Raw genomic sequence first — 18,077 nt, 5'->3', positions numbered from 1 at the left:
GTAGAATGAAGTGGGAGCCAAATTAAGGATGGCCTTGTAGTTCGCTTTATTCCACAACAGGGAATCATGGAAGCATCTGAAACACAGCAATCACAAGTTCTGATTTAGATTTTCAAAAGATTAAAGAGAAAGAAATAGGAAAAAGACAAAGAAAACTGCCCAGAATTAGTAGTGGTTGCCTCCAGGTGGCAGAATATTTTGTTTCTTCTTATAGCAGAATGTGGCTAGCTGTTCCTCCTGGGAAGGAGTAAATTTTGTCATACATATAGCTGTCACTTCAATATTTTAATTCAATACTAGGAAGAGTAACCACATTGGGGCCAATCCTTTGCCTTTCTCAATTTTGTTTACTTACAAAGCAACCATGTATAAATCTAGAGGATATTATGATACACGGTTTGGAAAAACCAAGTCAACAAGTACAGTCACGCCAGCCCACAGACCTTATGAAAAGCCCTGACAATCTGAACCGCTGAGTGGGCCAGCACAATTAGCCACCACATACGTTTCATCAACTTCAAGAGGAACTAATTCTTTTTTTTTTTTGACTTAAAAAAAATTTAAACCCAAGTTAGTTAACATATAGTGTAATAATGATTTCAGGAATAGAATCTAGTGATTCATCACTTACATGTAACACCCAGTGCTCATCCCAACAAGTGCCCTCCTTAATGCCCATCACCCATTTAGCCCATCCCCCCATCCACCTCCCCTCCAGCAACGCTCAATTTCTTCTCTGTATTTAAGAGAGGGTTGTCTCCATTTTTATCTTGTTTTTGCTTCCCTTCCCCTATGTTCATCTGTTTTGTATCTTAAATTCCACATATGAGTGAAATCATATGATATTTGTGTTTCTCTAATTTCACTTAGCATGATACACTCTAGTTCCATCTACTTTTTGCAAATGGCAAGGTTTCATTCTTTTTGAGTAACACTCCATTGTATACATAAACCGCATCTCCTTTATCCATTCGTCAGTGGATGGACATTTGGGCTCTTCCCATAATTTCGGTATTGTGGGTAGCACTGCTATAAACACCAGAGCGCACGTGCCCCTTCGAATCAGCATTTTTGTATCCTTTGGACAAATACCTCATAGTACAATTACTGGGTCATAGGGTAGTTCCATTTTTTAAAAAACATTTCTTTTAATGTTTATTTATTTTTGAGACAGAGAGAGACAGAGCATGAACGGCAGAAGGGCAGAGAGAGAGGGAGACACAGATTCTGAAGCAGGCTCCAGGCTCTGAGCCATCAGCCCAGAGCCCGACGCGGGGCTCGAACTCACAGACCGCAAGATCGTGACCTGAGCTGAAGTCGGACGCTTAACCGACTGAGCCACCCAGGCGCCCTGGGTAGTTCCATTTTTAATTTTCTGGCGGACCTCCGTGCTGTTTTCCAGAGTGGCTGCACCAATTTGCATTCCCACCAGCAGGGCAGAAGGGTTGCTCCTTCTCCACACAAGAGGAACCGATCCTGACTTTACATGAAGTCTTAACAAGTTTCACATTTCACTTTGCCTCAGAGGGAACAACTTCATCACCTTCTCTCCCTCAACTCACCTCAAATTCAAGTACAATCTAAGAAAAAAAGATGTGCTTACAATTGCTAATGAGGCTTCACTTTACTAACCTAAACTTTGTGAACAGATTGGTGGCCCCAAGCCCCTGCTCTATAGAAGGTCTGGAGCCACTGGCACCTTGCAAGGGCACAAACAATAAATGACAGAAATAGGGGCAAGCAAAGCTTGGGTCCAGTTGTTCTACATGAATGGAAAGAGCAAAACAAATGACTAGCACAAAGTCCAATCACTATTCCTTTTATAACAAATACAAAGTTTTGCATGGAAAGTCTGCCAAAAGCACTTCATTAAGCAACAACTGTTACTACATGAACCCATCTGTAAAACCAGGACAATAATAGCAACAACCTTAAAAGGTTGTTGTGAAGAATTAAACAATTATATACACAAGTGCTTAGAAGACTGTCTGGCACACAGTGAGCACTCAATAATTTATAGCATCATTATCATTATTGTATCTGCCACATGGTAAGTGCTCAATAAATTACAGTATCATTATCCTTATATCTCAAAACTTGCCTCTTTCCAACTATTCCAACTTATAAATCTCACTGGTACTCTTACTTATGTCAAAGACTGTTTACTCAATACTAAAATTAAAATGAAGTAATTGTAAGAATGTTTTGAGAGAAAAAATTAGTAACACTTCTTTACCTCTTCATATCTGTCAAAAACGGCTCCTTCTTGCAAAAAGGAAGGAACTTCCTTTTGCCAGTTAAATTCATAAGGTTTGGCCATGATTATATTCAAGACCTAAAATGAAAAAGAATATCTCATTAGCATACAAAATTTAAAAACAAGATCAAAGGTTAATCACTTTATATGTTTGTGAAAGCTTTTCTTCATACACATAGAATAAGCCCATAAATTGTCTCTTTTTCCTTCTTTATTTCATCTGATTCCATCTTCCCTCCTCCTTGTCTCAAAACCTGGGGAAACATGGTTGACGCTTGAATAACATGGGTTTCAACTGGATGCATCCACTTATACAAGGATTTTTTAAAATAAATTATAGCATAGTACTTAAACATATTTTCTCTAAAGATTTTCTTAACATTTTCTTTTCTCTAGCTTACATTATTGTAGGAATACAGTATATACCACATATAACATACAAAATACGTGTTAACCAATTGTTTATGTTATTGGTAAGGCTTCTGGGCAATGGTAGGCCATCAGTAGTTAAGTTTGGGTGGAGTCAAAAGTTATGTATGAAGTTTTGACCACGTGGAGAGCTGGAGCCCCTAACCCCCATGTTGTTCAAGGGTCAACTGTGATATCAACAAAGAGGTGATCAACCAGAGGTGATCATTTGGGAAGATTCCCCTCCCTCTTCACATCATATAAAATAATAAGATACATATTTTAATCAGATGGCATCAGATAAAAGAAAGAAATCATGAACCTGACCCTATTTATAGGAGAGGCCTGTTGAAAAGGGGTGGGTGGTTACAAAAGCCTACACTATGAGCCTGAAGGTGGATGCATGGACAGGAGTTGATGCCTGGATGATGGGTCGCAGAATCAAGGAGGAAGAGCTGGAATATTTTACTGCTCTTGGTTCTCACAATAACCCTTTCATCCCTTCCTCACTTGGGCCAGTGAGGGGACTACAGAATGTCTGCTTTGTAGCACAGGCAGCATGTATGACATTGAAAGAGAATGTAGGCACTCTTCAGGGTGGCTGCCTGCACTCAGGAAAAAGGGAGTGCTCCTTCTACCTACGCTTCTTAGCATCAGGCACCATCCTGTACCTGTACTAGCTGTGAGCAGGACATCTCAAATGAAATGTCAGCATCCAACCAGGAATCACCAAATATTTAAGCAATGCCAAGAACATGGAGGACTGACACCAAACATAATAAATAGAACTTACACCCAAAAAAATAGAGCTAACCGAACAGACAGAACCTGATTTTGACTTAAGCACGGCTAAGTGTGGAAGGAAAAAGTGCATTCAGTTCCAAAAACATAATTAACTTAATATTCTAGTAATTTCAAAAAAGATTGTTGAAATCAAACTCTGAACAGGTGAGCCTGAATTATAAAGAGAACTCAGATGAAGTGGTGAGCCAAGGGATTCTCATAGAACTCAACACAAAAAGAAAGCACAATGGAAAAATTTAGAGAGGTGGAAAATGAAAACCAAAGGTTGACCACCCACCCAGCAGAACAAATTCTTCTATTACAAGGAAAGAAAGCCAGTAGAAGGATGGGATTAATCACAGCAAAAGTGGAAGAACACTTCTGAAATCTGAGTATCTACGTGTTCAGTTTTGAGTCCTCAATGTGAATATCTACCTGAGTCCTCAATTGAAAAAAATCCACTGATGCAAGAAGTAGAAATGGTGGGGTTGGTGGGGGGGGGGGTGTAAGATACACACACCTAGATATACCTTTGGGTGACAAGGAGAACAAAAAAACACAAAGTTCCAGAGATGACTGATAAGTAGACAGCAATCGGGCATGTGGTCTGCAGTATTATAAACTCAAAGGTCTGAGGGACAAGAATTTGGGATTAAAATTCGGTATCCATTCAAATAAAAGTTTAATTTTTAAGAGAAAATAAAGATATTTATGGACATGCAAGGTATCAGAAAGATGTAATGACCTACTCTGAAAGATTTGGGATAGTATTGTCCTCTGTCAAGAAGAAAAATAAATGTAGAGAAGGGATATGGGAAGTAATAGAGAAAAAGAAGAAAAAAAGAGCAAGCTTACTCTTAAGTTTTACTTACTATACAAAAGAAATGTAAAGAAATTATCATAATCTAGCTTCCAAATTCCTGATTATATCAGCATAGAGATTGGAGCAGATGACGTGGTCAGAAGGCAGGAAGAATGGACCAAAGGGAGGTAAACCATTTTAGGAGTGGCGTGTAAGTATGTAGGAATCTATACGTTGGCAGAAAAATAGAAGTTTAAGAATTTTTCTGTAAGAAATTAAAAATGGAAAGTAAAACTTGCACATTATTAGAGGGGAAAATAGAACAAAGAAACAGGAGTCCCCTTTAAAAAGAAAATAAGTGGGAAGGAGAGAGAAAAAAGAACACATTATAAATAGAAAACATGGGGCGCCTGGGTGGTTCAGTCAGCTTAGGTCATGATCTCGCAGTTTGGGGGTTCGAGCCCCACATCGGGCTCTGTGCTGACAGCTCAGAGCCTGGAGCCTGCTTCAGATTATGTATCTCCCTCTCTCTGCCCTCCCCCCAGTCACGTTCTGTCTCTCTGCCTCAAAAATAAATAAAATTAAAAAATAATACAATAAATGGAAAACACAAAATAAAATGACAACATATCTCTAACTATAATACATATGAATTGGCTAACTTCACTTACCAAAAAAAAAAAAAAATACAGAGGCTTTTACATTAGGTAGCATTATGGTTGTTTACCAGAAATATTTACAAAATAAAAATGATATAGGAAGCTCAAAAATGAAGGGATGAAAAAAATTGATCTCACAGGTACATGCTCAGAAGGAAAGAAAGCAGGTATCACAGGAACGTATCAGACAAAATAGATTCAGGGAAAACAAGAGACTCTGATAAATCATATTGAGAAAAGGGATGATCAAAATTATTGAAGTCATTAACATTAAAGCATGTGACTACACAACATCAGAACATATACTGAAAAATTGGTAAAATACAGAGAAATTTGGCAAAGTCACAAACACATTAGGAGACCATGATTCTCAGAAATTAATGGAACAAAACAAAAATGCAAGAATATTGAGGATTTGAATATTACACTTACTAGTTTAACCAAAACAATTCAAAAAAAAATTTTAACGTTTTTATTTATTTTTGAGACAGAGAGAGACAGAGCATGAGCAGGGGAGGAGCAGAGAGAGAGGGAGGGAGACACAGAATCTGAAGCAGGCTCCAGACTCTGAGCTGTCAGCACAGAGCCCGATGCGGGGCTCAAACTCACAGACTATGAGATCATGACCTGAGCTGAAGTCGGAAGCCCAAATGACTGAGCCACACAGGCACCCCCAAACCAAAACAATTTAGATGACTTAACATATTTTAAATATGATACTGAGTTTAGATATAGCCTTCCCTCTTTATATATAGATATGAAATATATAACATTGAGTCCTCAATATATAACATGTAATTATTATATAGTATTATTATCTATGTTCTTCACTTACTTTTTATATTGCAGCTACTCCCCACACATTTAAAAATCTCAAAATCGAATCTTAATTGGGCCAGAGGAAACCTCAGCATTTTTCAAAAGGCAGACGTTAAGGTGGCCATGCTCACTAGCCACAACTAGGCTACAACTTACAAATTAATGAATGCATAAAATCTATACACATACAAATTAAACACAAACTTACACAGACTTCTAAATAATTGAGTTAAGCGGAAAAGTCAAAGCAGAAATTACACCTTTCTTAAAAATGAAAGGTGGGAGCATTACACGTCAAAATCTAGGGATGTCATATGTAGCCAAAAATAATTTTAAAATGATCAGTAAAAGTTAATTGCTTTCTGCAGTGTCTGGGTCATTCAGTTGGTTAAGCCTCCAACTCTTGATCTCGGCTCAGGTCATGTCGTCATGGTTCATGTTCATGAATTTGAGCCCCATGGTGGGCTAGGTACTATCAATGTGGAGCCTGGTTGGGATTTTCTCTCTCTCCCCCTCCCCAACCCGTGCTTGTGCTTTCAAAATAAACTTTATAAAAAGTTAATTGCTTTCTGAATAGTCATATATTAGGTAAACATTTGGCAAGTGTTGGGGCAAGTGTCGGGGAGAGAGAAGGATGGGTTAAGAAAGAGAATGAGGAAGAAGTATAAATTCACACTGTTCATGATAACAAGGAGGTGTAATTACAAAGAGGATAGAAAACACTAATACTACGTATATCTTTAACCCAGATATCTGAAAACCTATATAAAGTGGATGGGTTTTTCAAAGTTAAAATAAAGTCGACCCAAAAAAGAATAAACTGAACAGTGACCTTGGAAAATTGAAAAACATAAAAGATTAGACCCAGATAGGTTTACAGATGAGTTCTATCAAATTTTCAAGGAAAAGGCAAATCCCACATACCTACCACTCTCCCAGGACATAGAAAAAAAGTAAATCACTACCTGACTCATTTCACAAGTCCATGATCAGGTCCTGACAATGACACCATAAGGTTAACAAAACACCAACCAACCTTAGAGTTCAATTCTCACAGAGAAAAAATTCTAAAATATGAATAAATCTATCCCAGAATGTTGCTAAATGAAGAATTTGGGATATTTCATCACTGAAAGCAGATCAATGTGATTCACTAGCTAAAGAGATTAAGGAGAGAAGTCTGGTACGTGCATATCTTAGCATACCTTGCAAACTGAAATCAACCTGAGTGTGAAAGGTCTCTAACACATACCATTCAATAAAAAATAGCAAGTCCCAGAATGATATGAAATATGAACAGTGTGATACCATTTACCTAAATCCACAACTACAGAAGGATATGAACAGTGTAATACCACCTACGTAAATACACACAAGACAAACCCATATATTTCTCTACGTACGTATTTGTGTATATAAATAAATAATTAAAAAATCTGCAGATCTATGACTCTACCTACTTCTGGGAAGGACATAAAGACTGGGGCTGAAAATCAAGGTATCTTTAGTATGATCTCTGTGGTGGACATTTTTATTATAGGAATATATTCTTGCATTTATGTGCCGCTTGCGTAAATAAGAATGCAAATTTCAAAAAAGGAAAACAAAAAAAAGCCCACATATAGGCAGATGCAGTTATTCTTTAGTCCCAAACAATTTAAAGCAGAAGAAAGAACAACATAGTAGGTCATGTTTCAAGGTAGCTTCCTCACAATGGCAATCGTCGCTGTTTGGAGGAGGAATGATTCCATTAGTCATTAGTGACCAGGCTAAAAGCTGTTGAAAGCATGAAGGTCATGCTAACCAGCCCAGCTGAGGTAGGTAGCAGCCCTCCATTAATTAGCACCAAGGTTTCCCATGTAAATAAAGTCACGAAGATGAGCCAGGCAGCAGACAATAGGAGAAGGCAGAGATGCTTTGTCAGGTCCATGACTCTGTCTGCCCCAAAATGACTGTAATTCGGTCTGTCTTCCTACTTCTCTCAGTTCCTATCAGTTTGTCTTTTCTATGTGTCTTCCATGTCTATTTCCCAGTGTCTGTATTGGGGATGGATGGACGGACGGACACACACAGGGCCCCTTCACTCGAGGTGGCTTAGAAGCAACCTTCTGGTACAGTGATGTGCATTCATGCTTTCTATGCCATAAAACAGATCTGCAGAGCAATAGAGACCTGCAGACGCCCCTCAGGCTATCATGGATGTGTTATTCAGGGATCTGTAACAAGAATAATCTGTAACAAGAATAATGAACAAGATAATCAAGGCAACTAAACAATAGCATTAAAGAAAGATGAAAAAACAACATGATGGTGGTAAACCAGACTTCAGAAATCAGTGGCAAAACACTCCCCTTTGCGAAATTTTAGGCGCTCCATCATCTTTTCACTCCTGCCAACCATCTCTTTTAATATTTCCCTTCGGTTTTATTTTAAAGAAAATAGTAATGAGAGGCTTCTGATATAAAATGCTCATATCAAAAATGAAAAGAAAGCTTCTATCAGCTTTCGTCACCTTTCATTGGTTTAACTGGTTCTCCAAGGATCTCTTCAGTGAAAGGGCACACAATGCAGTCCTCAGTACGTGATGTTTCCCAGATTTCATTACTGTCTTTACCACTAAAATATTCATCTCTACCTTGGTTACCAGCTTCATCAGAATGGTCTCATTATGTGAAGGACTTGAACGGGGGCTGATGGAAAGAGGGCACTTTAGACCTTTATCTCTCAAGAGATCTGCAATGGTGTTGGTAGCTCATTTCATCGCTTACTTTTTCAGAGCTCTGGGGTTCCGAACAAGGTAAGAGGCATTCTCACAAAATGACACTGAAGTACCCTGAATCTTCCCAACTTCAAACTGGCAGGCAGGGGCTGTACTTTACACTGCCTCTGAAATACTTCATTGGGCTCAGCATTAGGGGCAGTGAGCGGCTGGCTTATTTTATGTAGATGGTACAACTCTGACCTACAGATTCAAGAAGTGGGCCAAGCCTTTAACAGCAGTTTGATACAGGTAATTGATTTTAAAATGGGAACAAATGAAGGTACATGTTGCAGTCCAGCCAACTCCAGAGAAAGTTAAAAGGACAGTTACTTGTTTTAAAAGGCAAGGGGAGGTAATGGCCACTCTATAATGATGTCCTTTTTGAAACCATCTCAAAGCTCCACCTACCAGCTAACTGATAAAACAGAAATGCTTTCCCTTTGCTGTGCCAAAGCCTCCTCTTCTCCCATTCTCTGGCTTGCCATCTAAGGCCTCACAAGATACTTCAAGGTTCAGTTGCCTCCTCCACCCCCCTAGAGCACCATGTCTCCATACACTGCCCCCAGGAAAGGTCCTCCTTCTCCTTGAGGGACACAGGAAGTAAAGGAGAATTTACACAAAGAATGGATATATAACTGGGCACCTTTTCCAGAGTAAACACTGGAGTGAGCAGCTACTGGAAGGAGGCCAGTGGGCTTTTAAATAGTCTCATTGTTTCTCAATTCTTATGCAACTGGAAAAGATTAGCTATTGCACTGGCTGCAGAGGAAAAGCTCCCTGGACCCTGGAGGGGACAAGAAAGGAGGGGAGTCCTCGAAGGCCTTGCTTCATAGCAAGTGGTAAAAAGCTCCTTCTAAAGAAGATGATGAGAAACTGAAAGCGTCAGTATGAGGCCAACAAGGGAGCTCAGGCAGGCTACTGGGGACCAAAATATTCAAGTTAGACATGTGCATTTCACATGGAGATGACCCTCCATCCATTCAGGTGACAAGAACTGAGGAAGAACAGCTCTATTTGTTGGCCTACTCCACCCTGAATCTTTAAATCTGTTCTCTTGTCTCCCTGGCCGGACCTACAGGGTAGTCTTCAAGCCTTATGAGACCTCAGATCCCAGATATGCTGGATCGATTATGAAGTCAACTCTGCCCATTCCCCACCCCCTCCCCAGACAGTTGGGTCAAAATTTTGGTAAAGAGTTTTTTGTTTCTGGACATATGCCAACAGAGGGAAGTACGTGAAATCAGGTTTATTTAAGGTCCTGGGTATGGCAGGCTGAATAATGGCCCCCCAAAGATACCCAATATCCTAACCTCTGAAATTTGAGTGTTTCCTTACATGGCAAGAAAGGACTTTGTAGATGTGATTAAGTTAAGGATCTTGAGATGGGGAAATTATCTTGGATCACCCAAGTGGGCCCTAAATGCAATCTTAAGTGTCCTCATAAAAGGGAGGAAGAGGGAGATTTAACACACAGAAGATGAAGCAATGTGACCACAAAGGCAAAGACTAGAGAGATGCCACCACAAGCCAAGGAGTGTTGAAGGAAAAAGTCTCAACAGGAAGTTGAAAGGGTCAAGGGATGGATTCCCCCTTTTGCCTGGATAAAGATGGTCCTGTAAACACCTTCATTTCAGATTTCTGGCCTCCACAACTGTGAGAGAATAAATTTCTGTTGTTTTCAATCACAAGTCTGTGGTAATTTTTTGCAGCAATCCAAGGAAAGGAATAAAGATATTTCTACAGACATCTTTCCCAGGATCCAATGGTCTTTTAACAAATTTGCACCTCTGCAATAAATACAAATTTGAAATAAACCTTGCAGCTTCCCCCAAAGCAATCAAGTCAGTCTCCATTTTTTTGTTTCTATTTGTGGACAAATGAATTCAGTGCTTCAACAATGAATCACTTGCTTTCACATAACATACAGCTCTCAAACAAAAATGCACCATGGCTCAGATACGAATTTCCTGAAGTATAACTTTTACCTTTAACCTTATGACAAAAATATTCTATTAAGAATTGGTTGCTTCCCTATCCAACCATACAAATCTCACTAAACCAAATAACCCATGACCTTAAGTGACCCCATGATCAGAACAACTAAAGCTGCTTTCCAGAACACCGAGGGTTAGGATAAAATTTCCACTGACTTAAAGTCAATTAGTGACTATCAAGCACATGTCAATGTCTTGCTCTTCAATCTTTAAATAAGATATCCTTATATTTCTAAAAACAGATGGACAGCTATATCAGATCACCCAGAGCTTTTGTTCTTTATTTTTTTTTATTAAAATTTTTCAATGTTTATTTCTTGAGAGAAAGAGAGACAGAGTGTGAGTGGAGGAGGGGCAGAGAGAAAGGGAGGCACAGAATCTGAAGCAGGCTACAGGCTCTGAGCTGTCAGCACAGAGCCCGATACGGGGCTGGAACACACGAACTGTGAGATCATGACCTGAGCCAAAGTCAGACACTTAACTGACTGAGCGACCTAATCACCCAGAGTTTTTGAATAAATGGCTTTCCTTAAAATGAGAATCTGACACTGATATATTGCATCATTAATGACAATTTTCCCCTTTTGCTAAAAATACCTCCGTTTTCATCAAGCCATTAGGTAGCATTTTCAAAAAGCATGTAAAGGCTGCAGGATTCAGAAAATGACAATAGGCAATGCTGTTGAGGGTTGGGGGTAAAGGCATTCTTGATAGTTTGGTGAAAAACTAATTTGCAATCCATTTCTATAGGCTTGAAATGTCCATACTCTTTGATCTAGTAATCCTACCAGTAAGATTTATCCTACATAAATGCATACAAAATCCATGCACAAAGATACTGTGATGCTGCTAGTGGCAGAAAAATAGTTTCTTTATATAAGTATCACTAAGCAATTGGTTAAATACACTACAGTATTTCAATATTCTGTACTCATTAAAAATAATGCTTCGAATGAATAGTTGTTTGCTGAACAACAGCAAGTTTAGAAGAGTTTCTAAAAACAGTCACAACTCAAACAAATATAAATGCTCTCAACATATTATTAAGGAGGTAAAAAAGCTGGTTACAAAATTGTATCCAAGAATGATCCCAATTTTTATGTGTTATATACAGCTTACACACACACACACACACACACACACACACACACACACACACACACATTTTTTAACAAGAGAAAAAGATTAGCAAAACATATACAAAACACAAATAGTAGTTATGTCTTGGTGATAGAAGTTTAGGTGATATTTTAATACTTCCTGTGTTTTAAAATACTTATAGTGACTATAAATTTTTGTATTCAGGAAAAAAATGTTTGCTAAAGAAAAAAAGACATTAAATGTCTTTTCTTCATATAGATCCATGTTTTCCAACAGAATTCCTGGTAAGAACAAAGAGCAGGAAGAAACTAATAAATAAAACTGTGAAGTGTTCTTTTCGACATTTAAAACCTTGACTGTACATTGGGAGCCTTCACACACCAATTATGACCGGTTCTTAGGAAGGAGTTACTCAGTAATACTGATTAAAACTTGGGTATTATGTCTAAAACTTCTACTCTACTTATCTTTGGAAATGAAACAGATTATGGTTATGCTGGATTTAGTCTTTAATGAACTCTGAACTATAAAAATAAAAACATAAGGCCATTGCCATGAATCTACAAAATTTATCATAAATATATAATAAATTGGTTTATCGATAAAGTGCCACCTGATTCAAAATAATTCCTGGAGTTTATAAAACACACAAACTGAATAGAAATAAAATGAGAACAGCAAACATCTGGTCTTTGTCTCTATTTCCCCCTGCTCAACATTAATCATAAAAGGCAAACATAACTTTCTTAAAATTAATAATTATAAAATAGATTAATAAAAATATTAAGATGAATTTCCTTTACGTTTTTTATTTTAGAGAGAGAGAGTACAAGTTGAGGAGAGGGGCAGAGGTGGTAGAGACAGAGAGAGAAAATCTTAAGCAGGCTCCACACTCAGTCAGCACAGAGCCTAACAGGGGGCTCAATGCCCTGAACTGTAAGATCTTGATCTGAGCCAATATCAAGAGTCAGACGTTCAACTGACTGAGCCACCCAGGCACCCCAAAAATGAACTGCCTTTATAAATGTATTAGGTGATATTGATAATATTATATGCATCATTATTTTTAAGAATTTTATAAAAAATCTAGAAGATGCTTGTTTATCTGGGGTATTTAAGAGTGGCTTAATTTGAATATAATGAATAATTGTTAACATATAATTCAGTCTGTAATGACCAATTTTCAAATAAATCAGCATATGATGAAGTATATAGTTTTCCAAGAAAAGAACTGGTTTCAAAAGACTGTTTGGATATTGGTTGCTTGCCTACAACAATTTCCTTGAAAATGACATCTGAGTTCATGTGCCAGCCTCCCAAGAGCCCTTGAATAGGGTGAGTGTTCAAACTGTATTAAAAGTAGTTGTCTATGACTGGGGTTCTCTGACCTGTTGATGCCTTGCTACTCACCTCTTTCCACACAGTTAATTCCCATTGAAGGGCTCAACTTTAGGGAGCCCTTTAAAGATGCCCATCTTTAGGGAGCAACCTTGTGGGGAAAAGGACTCAGTGGCAGAAGCTAAGAGCTCTAGGGACTGTGGTTTCCTATTTCTAAATGTTTAGGGAGTCCCTGGCTTACTAGTATTTTGATCTTTCAGAAGAAAAGATATAATTTGCAGATTAATGATATTTATTTACAGTTGAATCATAGACATGGCTTCTAAAAAAGAAATTTTTGTTTGATAAGAAAAATAAATCACCTTCTATAATATGAAAATATGTAGTGTGTGGTAGGAACCTGGGATAAGGAAGATATAAATTAACTTCAAATCTGTTTTAGTAAGACTTTTCTTTTATACACGCTGTAAAAATTCTGCGAAGTAAAGGCATTTTATTTCTTTTGTGCCTCTGAAATAGAGTACCTGTTTTTAATGACTAAGGGGTTATAGCAAACAGCAAAAGTTTTTTTTTTTTTTACTACTGAGTATGTAAGATAAACAGAATTAACCTAATCAGCCCTGAGAATTATAGCAGTCCCAAGAAATAAAATAATTAGGCAAATGTGAAATACTTATAAACAAGGACTGGGCTTTTTTCCCCCTTGCTTTCTCACAAGTGAAAGAATGCGTCTCTCTTTTCAAGACCAGAACTAACAGAATATATGGTGGTGTATAGAGTTTACCCTTACAGCCTCTCCCTTAGTAGCAGGTATTAGTCACACGCAACAATGTTTCAAAAGAGTTCAGCCCTCCCCACTCCCACAATAAGGGCCCTGATAAGGTCTGAGGAATAGAAAACAAAAAAAGATGGCAATATGATAGAATAAGTACTTTAGGTACTTTTAGATGGAGCTCAAACATAAATTCTACAAACAGCAGTCTCTCTTGGATCTTATTCATGGTGTTCTTGATTGTGCAGCTAAGGTAGTAGTCTATAGTTTTGTGCTTCCAGTCCAGGGGCTCCAGGGAGGGAACTAGGAGAATGGGGGTTTGGATTGACCTTTCCCTCAGGCTTAGTTTCTTCTTAACTAGAACACTCTTTAAACTACTGATGATAATATCTGGATAGCCAAGGTGGGGACTCAAGTCTCTTGGGGACTAAGGCAGGAGCATAGTGAAAAGACCAGAGAAGGCTTAGGTCACATGGACTTGCCTTAGATCAGTGGTTCTCAAAGTGTGGTACCCAGTCAGTAAACATCATCTGGGAATTTATTAGAATGCAAAATCTCAGGCCCCACCCAGACCTTCTGAATTGGAAAATCTGGGGTGGGGCCCAAAAATCCATGCTGTGTCCAGCAGGCCAGGTGATTCTGATGTCAGGTAAAGTTTGAGAACAACTGCCTTATATCAAGTCCTCACCAAAAGGAAAAAGGTGAAGAAAGAAAGAGAAGAGAAGACAAGAGGAGAAAACAGGATCTTTTGATCTTAATCTATGGCCCAGACTAGCTCACTGAGCAAGAGACCTGCTAGGCATTTGGGAATGAAGCTCAGGTAAGAAATAAAGATAGTCCATTTTCCTAGAATGCACACTTCTCTTCAGAAGGCCTTGCAAATCAAGGATATGGAAATTCTGGGTCCCGGTACTCACATTCCCACCAAGATCAAGAGTAGATACCAAGCTGGCCTTAAGTAAATGGGTAATTTCTACAACCATTTCTTTCAAGCTTCATCCTTAAGGGTTAAGTCTCAAGAAACCAGTTCAGGGTGACAGGTGACGTGAAGAAAGCAAACAAAGGGTGATATAACCCAAAACTCAACTATTTATTTAATTTACAATGTAGATTTATTTAATCTACAGCTATTTATTTAATCTACAACATAGACAGTGAAGCCACCTACCAAATAACTTTAAATATTTCCTTCTTCTGGCCCAAACCTTTACGGTCCCTGATAACTGCAAACTATAAGTGCTAGTATTTCTCTTAAAAACTCAGAAGAAATATTGGGGAAATAAAGATTCACCCAGAAAACTCAATCTTTAAGAAGCTGCAACGAACAAAACTGCTGAGGAGGAAGATCACATTAAAACGTGAGGGTTCTAGGGATGCCTGGGTGGCTTAGTCAGTTAAGTGTCTGACTCTGGATCTCAGCTCAAGTCTCAATCTCAGGGTCATGAGTTCGAACCCCATGTTAGGCTCCACGCTGGGCGCGAAGCCTACTTAAAAAAACAAAAAACAAAACAAAAAACAACCAAGAACAACAACAACAACAACAAAACAATACAACTTGAGGATTCTAGAATAAACATGCCTGTAGCTGCACTGAAAAGCAGGGTCATTTCAAAAAACTCAAAAAGTATCAGTTTGCCACTTACATTCTTCACTGGATTTATGAGACTTAACTCATTGCCCCAAATATACTGAGCCCTTTGCATCTTTCTCTTCCCTTTCCATGCCTGAACCTCATTTTTTATGTTTTTTTGTTTGAGAGAGAATGGGTGAGCAAGAGGAGGTGCGTAGAGGAGAGAGCTCCCAAACAAACCTAAAAACAACCAAGGCCAAGGCCAATAAAGTCTTTTCCTGTTACCCAAATGCACATGTCAGTTCCATTTTTGCGTGCACCTGCCCCTTTCTCCAAGATCCTGAAATTCTGTTCCCAGGCTCCTGTTCCCAACTCATACCCTGCTCTCCCCCTGACCCCCCATTGGTGCCCAATTGGAACTCAGTCTGTAGAATGAGTTTCCGTTCTTCACCCAGTTCTGCAGCTGGTTGAGCCTATGAATCACTTCTTGGCTGACTGTACATCCTAACCTCACCTCTGCTGGGTCCCATCCTTAAGCTGTGACCTCTGAGGTCAGCTTGAGGATGGCTCAGATTGGCACCTGGGTCCTCAAAGGTGGGGACGCACCCTAGACATGTTCTCAGGGGGTATGTGGTTTTCTTTTCTTTTTTTTTTTTTAATTTTTTAACATTTATTCATTTTTGAAAGGCAGAGACAGAGCTTGAATGGGGGAGGGGCAGAGAGAAAGGGAGACACAGAAACAGAAGCAGGCTCCAGGCTCTGAGCTGTCAGCACAGAGCCCGACGCAGGGCTCGAACTCACAGACCATGAGATCATGACCTGAGCCGAAGTCGGCTGCTTAACCGACTGAGCCACCCAGGCGCCCCTGTGGTTTTCTTTTCCACAGAGCTTGCCTCTTTAGAGGAAACCCTACCCCACTGCTCATAAGGTCCTTCTCTCTCTTATGCCCAGTCCTCCATACTTTGCCCTTCATTTGCCCTTGGACTGGCTCTGCCATAATTACTAGGCAAAGCATCACCGATATGAATCATACATGTCAAGAGAAAAAAAAAAAAGGTCTCTTTAGAGGTTTCACCTTGCCTTGATTATCTGAGTGTTTCAAAGGAAAGATTTTTATTTTATCCTTGCTTGAATAATCTATCTGAATGTTGCCTCAGGCAGGTGTATGGGATAAGTCTGAGGACTGCAAGACAGGACTTCACAAAAACAGGGCAACTGCTTTGGACTAGGAGCAGGTGCCAATTCAAAGGCTTGAGAAATCCTTTATTTTAAAAACTATTTTCCTACTAAAATAAACACAGAGACAACGAGCTCTTAAATTTAATCAAGATTCCTGATATTTAAGTGTTCTCCAAGCAAATTTATAAATAGGCCTTTGCTATTATTACACAGGAGTCAGAAGAAGAGGATAAAGCCTAGGACTGTGCATATTGGAGTGGAGTCCAGACCATAAAAGGAGAAAATATGTTTCCTTAGGTTTTGAGCTAAAAGGTATCCAAATTTAACAGCTTTTATAATATTCACACACACAGAGGTACTACCCGACTTGAAAATAAGCTGTGGTCAAAGAGATTTAATCCGAATAAACTCAAATCTCACACAAATTCAATGACCTCCTTACTTACATGTTCAAAACTGTTCCATCTCCACTCTTCAAATGCTTAAACTAAGGACAGAGATGAAACTCCTAGAGATAGTGAGAAAAACAGTTACTTGGAATTTAAGGTTTTAGAAGGTTGATTTTTTTTCTATTTGTGCAAATTCTTTCAAAGACCCACAAACCTTTCTTCTTTGTTTTTTATGCAATTTTTATATAAGAAGTCTGAAAGGAAAAGGAAGCAAAAATCTCTAATCTCAGTTCATTTGTGAGAGAACGGTCATACTTTCAGGATTTTGGTTTCCTTTTTTCCAGATGTGGTGTCATAATTAGCCATGATCTCCAACGAGGCAGAAAACTTACCGTGTGTTGGTTTCTGTAAGTGAGAGGGCACATAGAAACTACTATTCCTCAGGGGCACTCGGGTGGCTCAGTCGGTAGATCATGCCACTCTTGATCTCAGGATCGTGAGTTCGAGCCCCACATTGGATGTCAAGTTTACTTAGAAAAACAAAAAAATACAAAAAACCAAACTATGTGTACGTATTAGAACATACACTGTCTTGGCTTTGTCTGATAGGTCAGCAGGGATTGAACGCTTCATGTTTCACTGCCATTCACCAGCACCAATGTTCACACCACTTGAAACAGGTCTTCTAATAGGTCTTCTAATTAGTATGATCCAAATTTTATGGTTAAATAATTTGGCCACACCCGAAAAACTGGGTCTGACTTGAATTACAGATTTCATTACTTCCACAATCAATATTAAATTAATAGCACCTGTATAGCCTGTGGGTCTAGAAAGAGCAGGGTGGTCAGAAATGGATGACCTGGATTCCGGTCCTGTCTCTGCCCCAACTAGCTGCGTGTCCTTGAGGAAGCCCCTAAGCTCTCAGAGCCTTCATTTCCTTGCCTGTAAGGAGACTCAAACAGTCTCAGGGGCTGAAGCAGTCATTTTTCTGAACCCTTCTAGCTCCAGTTGGTTTGACTAAACATTACTTGGGCTTCAAATAAATGTAGATGTTATTTAAAAGCCATGTATGTCCTCCTGAAATAGATTTTATTTCCCAAAATTAAAGCCACATTCAAATGGCTCCAAATAAGATTAAAAACAATGTATTATTATTGTGTATTGAAGAGCAACTGACAAGGTAATGACACGGTGACATTTCTAGAACAGCTCTTCAGTAGCAAAGCAGACTTTAAAGATGCC

General features: G+C 38.8%; 1 protein-coding gene across 12 annotated transcripts in view; it reads right to left on the bottom strand.

The window, feature by feature from the left end:
* The window catches only part of PLCB4 (phospholipase C beta 4), a 420,803-nt gene that overhangs the window by 162,687 nt on the left and 240,039 nt on the right, over positions 1-18,077 (bottom strand). For 9 of the 12 annotated variants that reach the window (XM_053890434.1, XM_053890428.1, XM_053890423.1 and 6 more), the window contains one exon: positions 2,237-2,335. In XM_053890434.1, coding sequence (XP_053746409.1) covers positions 2,237-2,320 — 84 coding nt within the window. In that variant the 5' untranslated portion in view covers positions 2,321-2,335. Of the gene's footprint in view, positions 1-2,236; positions 2,336-16,889; positions 16,952-18,077 lie in introns of all 12 variants that reach the window. The other 3 variants (XM_053890431.1, XM_053890433.1, XM_053890432.1) reach the window with 1 other exon arrangement.

The sequence above is a fragment of the Panthera pardus genome, unplaced genomic scaffold (genome assembly GCF_024362965.1).
Source record: "Panthera pardus isolate Hobbes unplaced genomic scaffold, ASM2436296v1 HiC_scaffold_25, whole genome shotgun sequence".
Lineage (NCBI taxonomy): Eukaryota > Metazoa > Chordata > Mammalia > Carnivora > Felidae > Panthera > Panthera pardus.
The sequence above is the reverse complement of the archived record's forward strand: the minus strand, read 5'-3'. Positions and strand labels throughout refer to the sequence as shown.